This window comes from Crinia signifera, chromosome 12, assembly GCF_055691185.1.
Source record: "Crinia signifera chromosome 12, ASM5569118v1, whole genome shotgun sequence".
In the NCBI taxonomy this organism is placed as follows: Eukaryota; Metazoa; Chordata; class Amphibia; order Anura; family Myobatrachidae; genus Crinia; species Crinia signifera.
This window is the reverse complement of record NC_139228.1, coordinates 71,403,168-71,420,857: the sequence shown is the minus strand read 5'-3', so window position 1 is coordinate 71,420,857 and position 17,690 is coordinate 71,403,168. Positions and strand designations below refer to the sequence as shown.

The window sequence follows — 17,690 nt, the reverse complement described above, 5'->3', positions numbered from 1 at the left end:
AGCCGGCACGCGCTTCGCAGATTTCAGCTTCCTCAGGGCCAACCTGCCTGAGTGAATGCAAGGGTTTAAATACCATATGAGTAGTAATATGCTCCAATCACAGAGTGCCATTCGGACAAGCCCCCGGGAAATTTGGCGGCAAAATATACACCCTATCATGCAGCATAATGGCTGACCAGCCCCTGTACGGTGTCCCAACTGTTCAAATGTAGCAGTGTGTTGTTATGGTTACCGCTATGACTGTGCTTAAAACCGGGCGTTTCTCTGACATTCCGCCATGTTGTTGTGGCTGTTGCCCTGGTTACCCAGCGACGTGTGTCTGAGACTACTCATATGGTATTTAAACCCTTGCATTCACTCAGGCAGGTTGGCCCTGAGGAAGCTGAAATCTGCGAAGCGCGTGCCGGCTAGCGGTGCGCGGGCAGACTATTGTAGTTTTGTTTATTTTCATATTTAATGTTGAAATAACTTTGAACCTGTGCGTTATCGCTCCAGCCCTTATAAGGGCTTTATATTGCTATTAGCTAGGTCCATTTGGAGGCGACTCCATAGGACTAGCCGAGATAGCCAGGTCCCCCTGGAGGCGACTCCATAGGACTGGCACAGTGGACTCACTCGGAGGCACACCAGACCAAGCACAGAGACTCCATATTTAGGCAAAATTATAGCCATATGGGAGCAACAAGTGCAATCTGTTAGTGTGCACTCATAAGAGGTACCCGGTTATCAGGGACGGTGGTCACGGAGTTAATTGTGACCTAACCTCCATTAACCGTGGCATTGCATTCCACTGTCTCCAAGGCTAGCATTTATACTGGTTTTGAGCACACAATAAAGAGGTTATTTAACCCTCCGGTGCCAAGATACCAGTAAGTGGCCCGCACAGGTTATTCCCTGTACGGACCACCAGCACATGGTTCTCGACTAATACAGTACACAAATCATACTATACTACATTAGTCTGCCTGCCACCTTAGTTTTAAGAGTGTTCTACCCCACCCTTGTCTGTCATTGTATTTTGTTTTTTATCTCGCAGTTCTTAAAATGTATTAATAAAAGTTAGATTTTATTTTCTATCCATTTTTGGTGCACCGACACAGGACATCTTTCTCCTTGTCTTATCTATCTCTGCTCTTGCCCTGGTAAGGAGACATTTCCCTGTTACTCCTCAGTGAAGGCAGAGCCGTAGCAGGGGGTACACGGTCTGATCCGGCAGACGTGACACTTCCAAACATCGCATCGGGCAGACACGCTGGACTATTAATCACATATGACCGATTGTTATTATGGATTAGTTGCGCAAATACACTGTACAATTATCTGTGCAATCCGCCGATATTGGGCCGCTCAGCCAGATAATTGTATAGTGTATGATCAGCGTTATTGTGTTAGACTGGACGGCTTCTGGCCCATTTCCTCTAAGCTGTGTGCGCTGGGATTGTACGAGATAAGTGAGATTGTCCAGATGAATTGTAAAAGACCAGGCTTTGTTATAAAAGAAAATTCACGTCTTTGTATTTGCAATATAATCTCACAATAAAATGCTCTGAATCAGGGTCGGTGCGGTTTCTTCTTCTTGGACGTCTGGCTGGAGAGGGTGTGGAGGGCGGTCTCGGCCTTGCTGATCGGGAGGCTGGGGAGTGACAGCCGGCCGCTCTGGGTTGGGTATTTGGTTTTCATGATGTTCTTGAATATGGGCTGAGCCAAGAGTCTTTTCAGCTGCTTCTTCATCAGTTTCAGCTCCTTCTGCTTCAGGCTGGTCTCCTGCTCACTTGGTTTCCCCCCTAGGAACCAGCAGAATGTTATTATTGGATCATGTAGGTGTGATGTCATAGATAGCTGGAACGCTCACACTCTGCATATTTTATGGATTGTCACTCGTTCAGACCTCAAATCCTTATACAAGTTTGCTCAGAAAACATTGCAGCCAAGTCACTATGTCCCCAATGTATATTTTTATCCAAGCAGTAACTTTGTCATCACTGCCCAATGAAATGGATCATTCAGTAGTTTTAGCAGGATCCAATGACACCGTAAAGGAGTCATCATCCAAAGCCACCACACTGATCACCATAAACCCTATGGGTCTACAATCACCAGGTCTAATGCAAAGTAAAGGGGCCAAAACGGAGACCACCTACCTCTCTGAATAAGAGGAATGGACCATAGGGGCAGCCACCCATGGCCACGTCAGTACCCTCCCACCACCCATAAAATGTGTCTCCAGTAAGCAAATAGCAGACTCCATCTGGTGCAACACAAGGGAACGTTATTCTAAATTCAAATATGGCGAACACATACAAACCCCACACATGTGACCTTGGTTGAGGATCAATCTCATGATCGCCAGTGGTGAAAGGCCACAGTACTAGTAACAATAGACGGTCTGCGGGTGATATTGGCACATCGTGTAGAAGACTATTAGTACCAGCAGATTATATATTACATTATCCTGTATACACAGACTGCTCTTAACAGCCTAGTGTCTGGCTAATCCCTTCAGTCCCCGTCTGGATATTTTCTGTATGTGTTGTGTCTGTACACACAGCCAGATAACATTGATATTTCTGAACAGTGTTCATTCGAGCAACCTGCACCTTTCAAAACCCATGCACTTCCTCTTTTTCGGCCTGCTGTGTGGCTTCTAGCACAGACCAGTCTGCAACTCAGCACTGAGATACAGAGCAGTGTGTGCTAGAAGCTGCACAGCAGAGAGCGATACCCCAGGCAGTAAAGAGGAACTCCAGGGGTTTGGAAGGCGCAGAGTGCCAGAATGAACACCATCTGAAGGTATACTGGCCATTGGCTGTGCTGCAAAGCCAACACCAAGGTCTGTGAATGATGTATCGGGGTACACACTCGCCCACAGGCATCTTGATACAACCTCATTCACAGACATATTGGGGGAACTCACACACAGCAATGGGCTTCGAATACATCGGTGTGTACCCAGATTTAGGCTGACACAAGGGAAGATCGGGTACAGGGATTTGTTACATAAAAAGCAGATGATATTTTACCTATTAAATCATCATCATCCAAATCCATTTCAAGGGCCTCAGCGGCCTGCTGGATCCAGGAATTCTGCTGCTTTGCTTTACTATTGAAATATTCCATCTTCTCAATCGCTCTGGCCAGATTGACCCGTTCCTGGTGACAGATCAGTCATTACAATATGTACTACAGCATACCTAGGTACAGTCCCCATCCCCTCAGGCCTAGGTGTACATTGCACAGCCTATACATTAATGCCAGTCCCCGTCCCCTCAGGCCTAGGCATACATTGCACCGTCTATACATTAATGCCAGTCCCTGTCCCCTTAGGCCTAGGCGTACATTGCACCGTCTATACATTACTGCCAGTCTCCGTCCCCTCAGGCCTAGGCGTACATTTTACAGTCTATACAGTAATGCCAGTCCCCGTCCCCTCAGGCCTAGGCATACATTGTACAGTCTATACAGTAATGCCAGTCCCCGTCCCCTCAGGCCTAGGCGTACATTGTACAGTCTATACAGTAATGCCAGTCCCCGTCCCCTCAGGCCTAGGCGTACATTGCACCGTCTATACATTGATGCCATTCCCCGTCCCCTCAGGCCTAGGCGTACATTGCACAGTGTATACATTAATGCCAGTCCCCGTTCCCTCAGGCCTAGGCGTACATTGTACAGTCTATACATTAATGCCAGTCCCCGTCCCCTCAGGCCTAGGCGTACATTGTACAGTCTATACATTAATGCCAGTCCCCGTCCCCTCAGGCCTAGGTGTACATTGTACAGTCTATACATTACTGCCAGTCCCCGTCCCCTCAGGCCTAGGCGTACACTGTACAGTGTATACATTAATGCCAGTCCCCTCAGGCCTAGGCGTACATTGTACAGTCTATACAGTAATGCCAGTCCCCGTCCCCTCAGGCCTAGGCGTACATTGCACAGTCTATACATTAATGCCAGTCCCCGTCCCCTCAGGCCTAGGCATACATTGTGCAGTCTATACATTACTGCCAGTCCCCGTCCCCTCAGGCCTAGGCGTACATTGTACAGTCTATACATTAATGCCAGTCCCCGTCCCCTCAGGCCTAGGCGTACATTGTACAGTGTATACAGTAATACCAGTCCCCGTCCCCTCAGGCCTAGGCGTACATTGCACAGTGTATACATTAATACCAGTCCCCGTCCCCTCAGGCCTAGGCGTACATTGTACAGTCTATACATTAATGCCAGTACCCGTCCCCTCAGGCCTAGGCGTACATTGTACAGTCTATACCTTAATGCCAGTCCCCGTCCCCTCAGGCCTAGGTGTACATTGCACAGTGTATACATTAAGGCCAGTCCCTGTCCCCTCAGGCCTAGGCATACATTGTACAGTCTTATACATTAATGCCAGTCCCCATCCCCTCAGGCCTAGGCGTACATTGTACAGTGTATACATTAATACCAGTCCCCGTCCCCTCAGGCCTAGGTGTACATTGTACAGTCTATACATTAATACCAGTCCCCGTCCCCTCAGGCCTAGGTGTACATTGTACAGTCTATACATTAATACCAGTCCCCGTCCCCTCAGGCCTAGGCGTACATTGTACAGTCTATACATTAATGGCAGTCCTCATCCCCTCAGGCCTAGGCGTACATTGCACAGACTATACAGTAATGCCAGTCCCCGTCCCCTCAGGCCTAGGCGTACATTGCACAGACTATACAGTAATGCCAGTCCCCGTCCCCTCAGGCCTAGGCGTACATTGCACAGACTATACAGTAATACCAGTCCCCGTCCCCTCAGGCCTAGGCGTACATTGCACAGACTATACAGTAATGCCAGTCCCCATTCCCTCAGCACTAGGCGTACATTGCCCCGTCTATACCTTAATGCCAGTCATGCACTTTGGCTCCACTGGGAAAATCTGCAGCTCCTCATTCTTTTCCAGGGTCCTGAAGATTTTCTTATAATTAACTATGTCATCTGGTCCAATCAGAAGCAAGCTGAGGCCGTCGCTAGAGGCTCGCGCTGTTCTGCCGCTGCGGTGGACATAGGTTTCAGATGTTCTGGGGACCTGTGTCAGAAGTAAATACAATATTTCTTCACCATGTATATAGAACCAATGTAGCAACCAGATGTACGCTGTACAGTCACGCTGCCATTAATAAGACGCAGTACAGGGCTAATGCAGGTTACTGATGAATAGGTGGATTGGAAAGGGTGTGAAGAAATGAGATCTACAATCGATCGAGGGTCACAATCAGACCATTGAGTGATGAGAAATCAATCCCCAGAGGATCTAAACCGTCATCTTGATATAATGGGGCTTTCTGCAGAATGCTGTAACATGTGGCACCCTAGTTGAATTACTATTACCTCCTTTCTTTGCATTTAATAGAGGGGACCTAGTGGTGACAATGGCCCTTATTCTGGTTGGTGCGGTAATATCCGCGTGCGTTCGTGCCGCCGATGTTTTGTGTCTGCGCATGTGCAGAGGCGTCTCTGCGCATGTGCGAGCGGGGCGTACGGCCAAATCCCGCATGAAATGTGAACACTCCGAACAGGGGGTGGAGAGGGGCGTGAAGGCCTGTTTGGGCTCATTACCATATGTTTACACCCCGCGTTTCATGGGCGTTCCTATGCAAACGCTGGACGTACGTATGATAATGCGGCCTTGACGCACGTGTAGGGGGCGGACACATGACATTGCCGGATGTCAGCTGCCCGCCCAGATCCCTGCTTTTGCACGGAGAAATGCCCGTGTGGTCTGAGGTTGCGGGAGCTGGCGGACCACTCGGTCCTGCATTCGATGTTCTGCGACCATCGAATGATGGGGGAGGTTCCCTGAGATGGAGGAGGTGTATTCGTGAGAAATACACGTGCGGTCCGTTCGGACAGCTTCTTACCGCGTACGGACTGAGTTGGCGATCCGTATGGAAGGAGGGGTTTAGGACGCATGGTGCTGGCCGCATATTCGGATCCGGCCGCACCGATCAGAATAAGGGCCAACGTGACCAAGGCCCTTATTCAGATCTGATCGCAGTGCAAATTTGTTCTCAAAATGGGCAAAACCATGCTGCACTGCAGGTGGAGCAGATGTTACCTGTATAGAGATTTGTGTGAGGTATTTTTTTCTGTGCAGGGTAAATACTGGCTGCGTTATTTTTACACTGCTATTTAGATTTCAGTTTCAACACACCCCACCCAAATTTAACTCTCTCTGCACATGTTACATCTGCCCCACCTGCAGTGCATATGGTTTTGTCCATTTTGAGAACAAATTTGTACTGCGATCAGATCTGAATAAGGGCCATAGTATGAGTGCAGCAGGAGAACAAAGGGACAAACTGTTCCGTATAGAGCGCAAGGCTGTACTGCAGAGCCATTATACAGCAGGGCACTATCACATCCCCTATGGGTCACTAGCTATGAATGTCCAGGTTCTACCACAAGCAGTGCTGACACTTGGGCAAATGAACCACAATCTGTTTATTCTGTCTCTGCAGAACCCATTGGCAGGACTGCCTGATGAAAGGGCTGTGCGGTCCTATCAGGGTATGTACAGACTTCTCTCATATTGGGGACATTGGGGCAGATGTATTAAGCCTTAACAAGAGATAAATGCATGGGTGATAAGGAGAGATAAACGCCCAGCCAATCAGCTGCTAACTGCCATGTCACAGCCGGTGTTTGAAAAAAAGTCAGCAAGGAGCTGATTGGCTGGACTTTATCTCTCCTCATCACCCTTGCATTTATCTCTTGTTAAGGCTTAATACATCTGCCCCAGTATGTGAGCTTATTACCAATTTATGATCAAGAATCCTCATTAACAGAGTTCATCCCAGCAGCCTGCACCTTTCAAAACCCATGAAGTCCCTCTCCTGCCCGTGGTGTCGCTGTCTGCTTCTAGCAGTGTCTGGTCTATATAGAACGATACAGACCAGACTGTGCAAGAAACACCAAAGCAGACAACCCCATCCAAGGAAGGAAAGAGGAACTGCACAGGTTTGGAAAGGTGCAGAGTGCCGGAATAATCGCTACGTGAGTGAATGTTTCATAGTCAGGTGTTACAGCACCCAACCACCCACTGTCTCCTCTCATACCAATAGTTGGAACTGGTACCACAGAGCTGCACTGGGCATCCATAACCAGCACCAGGACCTTAGTATTTAGGTCACGGCGGTGACTGAGTCCCCCCCTTTGTGATGTCATGATATTAATTTGGAGTTAAGACGGATCAGTGCACATTATTGTTCCACTATGTGTCTGTTCATGGCCCCTCGTGCCCCGCCCTGGGAACCACTGCCCAGGTGAAGGGTACAATCACACCCTCTTATATTCAAATTGTTTTGGTTACAGGAAACCAGTTTTTCTGGTTCCTAAAGGGTCAATAAGAACATTTTTAGTAGACACCACACAAATGCTAGTGAAGGTAGTTCCTACTTTACAGCTGTGGAAAGGCCATCTGTACCTGGTAATGGAGAACGTGCTGGATGTTGGGGATGTCCAAGCCGCGGGCAGCAACGTCGGTGGTGAGGAGGATACAGCTGTGGGAACATCAAAGCAGAGATGTCAGCTTATCGCTCACACATCCAGCGAGATCGGAACCTCCTATGTATCATTTACACATTTACCAACGGCTACCGATATAGTAATATAATAATATAAACTGTTCTCCAGATACCTGTCTACTTCCCTGAAAGCTGACCTGATGCTAGAAAGATCAGAGAGGTGAAACTGCCCGTACTTAGGGCAGTATTCAATGAGAAAAATTCTCCGTGCATGGCGAGAGATTTTTTCTCTCGCCATGCACTCGCCCTGTTCCGGAGGGCTCGCTGCCACTCCTGCTCCCACTATTCAATGTGGTTAAGACTTGCCGCCACTCGCGGCGAGTCTTAACCCCTGCAGCAGACGAGCGGCTGCCCCAGAACATATGTGGAGGGGAGGAGGGCTCCCCGGGACCCAGGCAGTACAAGCTGCCCCCCTTATAGCCAGCGGGGGACCCAGTATTCACTGCACCCGATCGTGCATATGTAATGATCGGGTGCAGTGAATATATGAATATCTAATGAGCGGCTCGAGAGCTCCGGCCCCCTGCTGGCTGCTCTGTGTAAAAAAAAATTAAAAAATGTAAAAAAATATATTTTTTTGATTCAATATATATTCATGTGCTATAAGCACATGAATAAAAATAACATGCCCCTTCACAGAAAAAAAATCCTGATTTTTTGACACCAAAAAAAAAAAAAAAACCCTTTTAGTTTAAAAGTTCATATTCCAGTTCTCCATGAAAAGATGGAGAATTGCTACACGGAGAGACACGGCGAAAATATCACATTGAATAGGGTGGTTCACTTTTGGAGAGCAAAATGCTCCTTCCAACGCGAAAATAGCACAAACTCGCCATAAAACATGAATTTTTCTCAGAACATGAGAACTGGAGGCGATGGCAGAGTCCAGGAAGACACTAACTAAGGCAGCACAGAGAGAGAGAGGTAATGGGGCGGGGAGAGAGGACCTTGGAGGGGATCGGTTCTACAGATGTTATGTTTGAGGAGGTGAAGTGATGGCAAGAACAGATAGGGGAGGGAAGAGGTAAGAGGCAAATAGCACTTGGTAATGTAAGCAAGGAGCTGATGAGAGCTCAGGGGTGAGTGCAGAGGGAGACATGTAGCAGACCCCAGTAGAATGGAGGCGAGGAGGGAAGCTGGAAGAGAGGGTGGTCAAGGCTGCCGTGTGTTGTGTAGGACAATAGTGATGCCTATAGGATGGCGGCAGGGCAGTTTTAGCTTAGCGGCCATACAGAGGTGCTGGGCTTCCCCCAAGCTTTCTGGTCAACCGTGTGCATGGCATCTATGCATGCGGTGGCCGGGGACCAAAAAAAAAAAAAAATCGGGCAGGGCTCGGTTCCCTCCTAGAACAGCCTAGACTGAACACTAGGAGTGATTATTCTAAGGGCCCATACACACTGGGCGACTTTGAGCTGAAAGTCGCTCAAAACACCCAGTTTGAGCGGCTTTCAACTCAAAGGCGCGCACTGTGTATGCTCCGGCCATGAGTGGTGAGCGCTGCTGCGCGCTCCCGCATCATCGCCGGGAAAGCCGCTCATCTGTTGGTTATACCAGCAGATGATGAGCGGCATTCAGGACGGCTTTGCATAGCTCTGCGCGATGCAACGCCGTCCTCTCCCCGCTGACAGCGCCGGGCAGGGGGAAAGCCGCTCAGTGTGTATGCATTGAGCGGCTTTCCCTGCATCGATGATTGGCATAATCGCTGTCCATACACGCTGGGCATAGTCGCCCAGTGTGTATGGACCTTTAGATTTAGCAGTGAGAAAGTTATTGGCAACAATGGCTGGGGCGGGGTCCGTGGAGCGGAGAATAGCCACATTGCAGTTACTGTAGCAGAGAACAGCATAAGAGGAGGGAGTGAGGCGGATGTAGACAACAGACTCAAGTAGCTTAGACACTTTATCTTCTATCTGGCCTCCCCACCAGCAAAGAAACAGCAACTTTACCTCTCTCTGTCAGCGAATCGCTCCAGGTTTTTTAACCTCTGTTTTTGGTGCATGTTAGCGTGCAGAGGGAGCGGGTTACAGCCCAGGATGGTGAGGAGCGAGGTCAGCCTCTTAATGCAGTCAATGCTGTTAGCAAACACCATGGTCCTCCCAGAGTACTGGAGCAGGAAGTAGTAGAGGTAGAAGTCCTTCTCGTCACTGGTGCAATGGATTCTGGTCTCGGTCAGCGTCTCCACAGTGGCCTGTGTCCTGGTCAGGTCGATCACTTTCGGCTTGCCCTTCAAGCCAATCTTGTCCATGAGGTTTCCCAGCTTGCCCTCTTTGTCCATTTTCTTGAAGGTCTTCTTCTGCAGCAGCCGGGTGGGGGCCTGGTGGATAAGGGTCAGGGTGGCGGAGAACACAAAGGTCTGTCGTTTGGGATTATAGTAGGTATCGTTCAGCATCTCCAGTAACTGTGTCAGCTCAGCATAGTGCCCCTTCTCCACCATCCTGTCCGCTTCATCAATCACCAGACACCTGTTCCACCAAGACAGAGAGGTAACATATTAGTGACATCGGATGACTATGTAACTTTAATCTGCGCAATAAAATAAGATGGAAAACCTAAATCACAGCGTTTCCGATTGGCAGGACTGTCCTGACTGTAGCTGGATGGTTCTGAGTATTGTCCCACAAGCTGTGACTGTCTGTAAGCCCTAGAGCCACAGTAGTTTTGTGTGCCTACATTTAATACCGTGTACCAATGTTGCTGTGAGTGATCTTTAAAATATCCGCTAAAAATGCCAGCGCCGCTCACAGCGACTGTCCTTCTAGTATAAATAAATATAAATACAGACATGTCACTTATTTGAAGTTTAGTTAAATTCGTGTTCACTCTAGGCTGTTTTAGCAGGACGCCATGCCCTGCCAGATTAGGACAAAATGTGCCCTGCCCCTCTAGCAGCGCCCTGCTAGAACAGCCTGCCGTCTGACCCCGCCAATTGGTGGATGCCCAGCACTGCTGTAGATGCCAGACCTGCTTCCCGAACTACCATCGCGCCCGATGTTGACTGGCTGCACCCCCTCTGACGTCTCCTGGCCCGGCCTGCCCCCCCCCCCCGCAGGGTCGTCGGTGGGCCCTCCCCCAAACAGTGATGTTAGTGGGCCCGGCCAGCCTTCCTTATACTGCCCTGTACCCAGCCCTACCCTGATCCTAAAAGGATCACTAGTTAAATATTGCACCCCCCCCCCCCCCAATAAAAAAAAAGGAGACACACTGGCATTTTTAGCGGATATTTTGCACATCAATCACAGCTGGCACTCAAATGGTTAAGGGACTCTAATCCTGTATTTACTCTTTTCTATCTTGTTTTTTTAATAAATGCAGAACCTGGTAATAAAAAAAATCACATTTATATACTTTTATAACAGCTTAATAACTACTCGATAAAGGGCCTCGGTCAATGTAAAATTTTTCCATTTCATATTTCCCCTCTTCAAAAATGCTGCCCCCTTTACCATTATCCCTGTGGTGCAAGTCTCATCCCTCAGCCCCCTCTCGTCCACCTTCGCTGACCGCTCCTTCTTACTGCCGCATTGGCCTGCTGTGCGGGCTGCTGCTATTATACCATCACATGACTCCACAAGTATGCACCACTCCTGCGTGCCCCTCTGTATGCACCACTCCTGCGGGCCCCTCTGTATGCACCACTCCTGCGGGCCCCTCTGTATGCACCACTCCTGCGGGCCCCTCTGTATGCACCACTCCTGCGGGCCCCTCTGTATGCACCACTCCTGCGGGCCCCTCTGTATGCACCACTCCTGCGGGCCCCTCTGTATGCACCACTCCTGCGGGCCCCTCTGTATGCACCACTCCTGCGGGCCCCTCTGTATGCACCACTCCTGCGGGCCCCTCTGTATGCACCACTCCTGCGGGCCCCTCTGTATGCACCACTCCTGCGGGCCCCTCTGTATGCACCACCCCTGCGTGCCCCTCTGTATGCACCACTCCTGCGTGCCCCTCTGTATGCACCACTCCTGCGTGCCCCTCTGTATGCACCACTCCTGCGTGCCCCTCTGTATGCACCACTCCTGCGTGCCCCTCTGTATGCACCACTCCTGCGTGCCCCTCTGTATGCACCACTCCTGCGTGCCCCTCTGTATGCACCACTCCTGCGTGCCCCTCTGTATGCACCACTCCTGCGTGCCCCTCTGTATGCACCACCCCTGCGTGCCCCTCTGTATGCACCACTCCTGCGTGCCCCTCTGTATGCACCACCCCTGCGTGCCCCTCTGTATGCACCACTCCTGCGTGCCCCTCTGTATGCACCACTCCTGCGTGCCCCTCTGTATGCACCACTCCTGCGTGCCCCTCTGTATGCACCACTCCTGCGTGCCCCTCTGTATGCACCACCCCTGCGTGCCCCTCTGTATGCACCACCCCTGCGTGCCCCTCTGTATGCACCACCCCTGCGTGCCCCTCTGTATGCACCACTCCTGCGTGCCCCTCTGTATGCACCACTCCTGCGTGCCCCTCTGTATGCACCACTCCTGCGTGCCCCTCTGTATGCACCACTCCTGCGTGCCCCTCTGTATGCACCACCCCTGCGTGCCCCTCTGTATGCACCACTCCTGCGTGCCCCTCTGTATGCACCACTCCTGCGTGCCCCTCTGTATGCACCACTCCTGCGTGCCCCTCTGTATGCACCACCCCTGCGTGCCCCTCTGTATGCACCACTCCTGCGTGCCCCTCTGTATGCACCACTCCTGCGTGCCCCTCTGTATGCACCACTCCTGCGTGCCCCTCTGGTCTATAGAGCCAGTAGAGGGGTGGTCGGGGAGCACAGAGAGTATGTCTTGTTCTACAGAGGTGCAGCCATTTGGTATCTGGACGACTTACAGATAATGTCAACAATCAACAGATAGACACATATTAAAAAAAAAAAAAAATCGACATGCGTTTTTCTAGATTTAGTTTTTTTTTTTTTTTTACCATCCAGGGGGACTCCGATTGGAAATGGTAAAGTGCGAGGGGACTTGGTACACTAATTGTACTCGACATTGACACATAAAATAACAAACAAACAAAAAAAAAACACGTGAAAAGCGCATGTCGACCTTTTACGTGTCAACATTATGCATGCTGAACTAGACATTGCCTGAGAGTTATACCACAGCCCAGCCATTTGTGATCTTCCAATGACAGCTGCCTCACCTGAGCTTCCGGAAGTTAGACAGATGCGGGTGTCTCTCTCTGATCATCTCCCACAAGCGTCCTGGGGTTGCTATGACAATCTCCGGCCTTCGGTTTAACACCCTATGCTGCTTTTGCAGCGCCATGCCACCAACCACCGTTGCAGTTTTTATCCCTAGAATGATAAACAAAGAGGGAAATCGTATTACACACTCGATCCATGGTACAGAAATATACTTCTAACTGGTCTTGGTCATCTCGCACCAGAGGTATCGTTAGATACAATAAGATTTAGGCTTATATAGTGTGTACACACGGGGCGATATGGCTTCCGATGTTGGCGATATAGTGAACATCGGAAGCCATATCGCATGCTTTTTGAGGGCTTGCGATCCTGATGCGCTGCCGATGTGCGCTCCCGTGTGAGTGAACATCGGCAGTCAGATAGAGAGTGCAGGCAAGACTATATAGTCCAAATTGTGCCACTGACTGCATGCCGTGCGATGCGAGTCCCGATGCGATCTGATCGCATCAGGACTCACATAGCACGGCATCTGACCGTGTGTACACACCATTACAGCTATTTTGTTACTATTCCTGTTCTTCAAGTGTGTGTGTGTGTGTGTGTGTGTGTGTGTATATATATAAAAGGCTAACTACTCCTCACCTCTATGAGGTGAAGTACTGCTACTGACATTTAGAGCCCACTCTAAATTACTCCTTTGTGTGCTTCAAGATGTCAAAGCGGAAAGTAAAAGCAATTTTTGCAGGGACACTGATCTGTTTCAAACTTGCTGGATATGGACAGAGGGAGCTGTGAAGACAGAGATTGAAGGTAGGAGCACATAGGGACTGGGGGTGGGGTGGAGGGTTTCTGGGCTAAAAACTGTCACAGCTCAAAGTGAAAGTACATTGCAGAATTTGTCATTCTGATGGGCTTTTAACAGAGAGATAAAGTATGGTTGTTGTAAGTAACTTGTTCACAATTTCTGTCTCCAAGATTTGATAAATGTCCCCCCTGGGGCAGATGTAACAAATGCAGAGGGAGTTAGATTTGGGTGAGTTATTTTGTTTCTGTGCAGGGAAAATATTGACTGCTTTATTGTTATACTGCAATATAGATCTCACTTTGAAGTAATACCCCACCCAAATCTAACTCTCTGCACACGTTACATCTGCCCCACCTGCAGTGCACATGGTTTTGTCTATTTGAGAAGGAATTTGCCTTTGCGAGTGAACCAGAATAAGGGCCTATATGCCTACAGCATGGAGAAGACCTGACACAGTTCCACTACACCAACAGAATACTGAAAACTCACCTGTAAATTTGGCCACGGCGTCTATATGGTGTTTGACCTGCACGGCCAGCTCTCTAGTGGGGGTGACCACAAGACCGAGGAGAGGCCTATTTCTGTCCCACTGGGGGGCACTTCCAGGAGTGGCATCAAATTTTATGTCTACAACCGTCTCGGAGCCCACGGTAGCAGAATCCTCCTCCTCCTCATGATCATCACCATCACCACCTTCCTCCTCCTCACCACTTTCCACCTTATAATTATGAGGAAGGAGTGGATAATGAACATCACTAATGCCCTCCTCCTCCTTAATATTCTGAATCGTGCTCTCCTCCACTTCCACAGCATCTTCCTCATCCACAGCATCTTCCTTTTCCAGAATCTTGTCCTCAGAGTTCTCCTCTTCGTCTGAGACCTCACTTTCTTGAGATTTCCTCCATTCCAGTATGGAGTGAATCATAGGAATGGCAAAGGCCAGAGTTTTTCCACTTCCTAAAGTGACAAAAAAATGTGTTCTAAGCAGATTTCAAGTTACATTATTTGCCCATAAATGTTCAGCAAAACTCATTCATCGTTTGGCACATAGGACCATATACCTAGAATACCCCCGTCATATCACGTCTCGGAACCGGGTTATTGCCGGGCTGGTGATGTACAGACCAGGTTTGAGGTGCAGTGTGAAAAGCACCAAACCTTATAATCCAGGACGACCAACCATGCAAATTCCACCCGGGTTATAAGAAGGGTTTAACGTGAAAGCGCTGGACACGGGTTAGACACAGTATCGCAATGTGAAAGGGGAATAGGTGACAAATTTTTATAACGTAATGTAAAGCATTTGTGTTGCTTGATGAATTGAATTGTAATCCACAGAGTACACCCTGGGCGATATAATGACTGATTATGCTTATTTAGCCCTTCTGAGCGATATCAAATCTCACCCAGTGTGCAAGCTTTGCCCACCAAACAATGTGCAAGCCCATGGGCCCTTAATGACCCCCGTCGTCTCTACAGGCAACCGAACACATCGTTAATGATGGTCATACTGCAGAATGCCCATGCTAATCACCCCCCCCCATGCCAATGCTGTCACCCGGCTGGTTCCATAGCTGCCAATAATGGTGGTGGCCTGAATCGGCCAGTGTGTACGGGGAGTTACTCTAGTCCGCTAGGCTGTTTTAGCAGCGCCCCACTAAAAGAGCCTGCTGCCTGTCCCCGCCGGTGTGCCCGGAGAAGCCCAGCGCCGCCGTAGATGGCAATGCCCGTCACTTCCCCGGCATTGCAGAGACTTCTGTGGGGCCGGGCCCGCCCCTTTTTGTGCCGTCACGGCCCCCTTATGCTGCCCTGTGCAGCAACGCCCTGCCCTGCACAGTTCCTAGAAGGAACACTACTCTAGAGAACATAATCTGCAGCTATAGCAAAAATCTTCCACCAGATGAAACCTTCTTCCCACAATTAAAATGACCGTGGAATAAAAGCAGAGAGAACAAGACGTGTGCGTCTACCTATAACTGCTCATCAGCTAAAGTAACCGCATTATGACAAACAAAACTCTTTCATTACAATTTGGGGCTCTGTACTTTTTGAACAGAAATGTTTCACATGAATTTGAGTAGATGAGAATCTGGAAAACATTTCACGCTCACCTGTTTCAGCGGCTCCTAAGATATCCATTTTGTCCCGGATTGCGGAAGGCAGCGCCAGTGCCTGTATTGGGGTCGGAGCGGAGAACCCCAAGTAGCTGAGAGCCTCTAAAACTGGCTGTGGAACACACAGGTTTTTCCAGGCAGCAACATCAGTGTTCTTACCCACTGTGCCAGTCATGGAACTGGCGGCCCAGTTCTTGGTTCTCTTCAAGGGTTTGACCACAGCAGCTTTGTCTTCAGATTCCATTGGTTTCCTCTTTGACTTACGTTTTCTTTTCTTCCGCTTTTTCTGACTACTGGTTTTTTCTACAGGTTTTGCCTCCTTTTTGGCCTCTGTGGTTTTAGGGAAATCCTCTGCTTCTTCCTCACCTCCAAGGAATATTTCCTCATCCTCAGATTCCTCCTTCACTCTTTTGGCCTCGATTTTTTTACGCTTTTTATTCTTTTTCCTTCTACCATTCTTCCCCTCCTCGTCCTCCTGTTCAAAGTCCTGGTCATGTTTTCTTTTCAACCCTTTTGCTTCAAAATCTTTAGAGGTCTTCACTAGTTTATAATCCGTGAGTTCCTCAAAACATACGACTTCATCCATTTTATCATCAGCAAAAAGACTCGGGTCCATCGAGACTGGTTTCCATTTTCCAGTAACTTTGAAACCCTTACTCAGTAGATTTGAGTGTTGCTTTACTGGCTTCTTAGCCTTTTGTGATTTCATTTTTGCTGATCTATATAATGTAAAATAAAATAACAACAAATATAATTATTTACTGTACACCAATATATGGGTAATAACTTTAACAAGCACATACTGCTAAAACTGGGTAGGATCACTACACATCATCGTTTAATATATAAAAATAAATGTACACCTACTTCAAATGATAGATGTAGAAATATTATGACCACGAACTGGTACAACACCACAAGCCTTTTTAAGCACAGAACTTGGAGGCTTAATTGTTACTCTTGTTCCACACATCTAATGCACCATTTATATTGAGGTCATGTAGCAAATTTCAAATTCTACACATATTACCAACACCAAAGCCCCATCCCATCCCCACCTGCTGTCAGACAACATGTCTCATTGGGGTAGATGTATTAAGCCAGGAGATAAAGTAGAAGGTGATAACGCACCAGTCATCCAGCTATGTTTAAAATGACAGGAGTTGATTGGCTGGTGCGTTATCACCTTCCACTTTATCTCTTCACCAGGATTAATACATCTGCCTCAATGTCAGGTGGATAAAAGGAGTGGTAGTCCAATATGAAGCTGAGGCATCAAGAAACCTGAACTACACACACAAATGAACGGCGCTTCAGCACAGGGTAACAGGGTAGAGAGTTAGCAAGGTATGTTGTTAGATATTATTTATACATATGAGTTACAGTATATAGTTATACAGTATGCATAATCAATATATAGTGTGTGTGTGTATATATATCTATATATCTATATATCTATATATATATATATATATATCTATATATATATATATATATATATATATGGAGAGACATAATGTACATCTCCCACCCATACACCAGACTGACGTTCCCTGGTCATGCTATGCCTCCCGTCCTCCTTACACGTATCGCCAGTGATTATGCTCAGGGACAGAGTATAAGGGACGATCTCCGGTTTACATCTGCCAGATCCACTGCTCAGCCGTCCACATGTGACTCACAAGCACGCCGCCATCACTCTGGTGACATCATCAGCAACGGACAGAAAAAACTTTATTGACAACCAACATCCCTTCTGGTTCAGTAGCTAGCTAGTGTGTCAGCACAGCAGTGCATGCATCCCAGCAGCTGTGCCTCCTCTGTGTGTACACAATCCGTCACATTACTGGCACTGTCGCAGTACATACTGCACACACTGACAGGCTCATCCCCTCATATTGCCATATTGGTTGTTGTGAGTGACTATTCTCCGTTCGCGGAAAGGACCCGGATGTAACGTTTAGGTGAGGGCGGAAGTTGTTATTTGCCCTTACAGCGGGTTTTTATTATTTTGTCTGTAATTTAGATTGGTGTATTTATATTTATATTGGAGCTTCGCTCGCTCACCACAGGTTTATATTCC

At 48.4% G+C, this 17,690-nt stretch overlaps 1 protein-coding gene across 1 annotated transcript; it reads right to left on the bottom strand.

Moving 5' to 3' along the window:
• Positions 1–1,490: 1,490 nt before the first annotated feature.
• Positions 1,491–17,480, bottom strand: DDX24 (DEAD-box helicase 24). Its single transcript, XM_083166218.1, has 9 exons — positions 17,192–17,480; positions 15,605–16,326; positions 13,983–14,450; positions 12,685–12,838; positions 9,492–10,007; positions 7,446–7,521; positions 4,860–5,048; positions 3,021–3,150; positions 1,491–1,784 (listed from the first exon to the last, which is right to left on the bottom strand). Exons 2-9 carry the CDS (start codon positions 16,314–16,316, stop codon positions 1,552–1,554), a joined length of 2,478 nt encoding a protein of 825 aa, XP_083022344.1. The 5' UTR covers positions 16,317–16,326; positions 17,192–17,480; the 3' UTR covers positions 1,491–1,551.
• Between the last annotated feature and the right edge of the window lie 210 nt (positions 17,481–17,690).

Bases quoted from the DNA above. Each gene is read 5' to 3' on its own strand.
- DDX24 (XM_083166218.1), bottom strand. From the start codon at position 16,316: ATGAAATCACAAAAGGCTAAGAAGCCAGTAAAGCAACACTCAAATCTA. The intron at 12,839-13,982 runs GTGAGTTTTCAG...TTATCATTCTAG, and splicing joins CGCCGTGGCCAAATTTACAG to GGATAAAAACTGCAACGGTG. The intron at 1,785-3,020 runs GTAAAATATCAT...GCTGGTTCCTAG, and splicing joins GGATGATGATGATTTAATAG to GGGGGAAACCAAGTGAGCAG.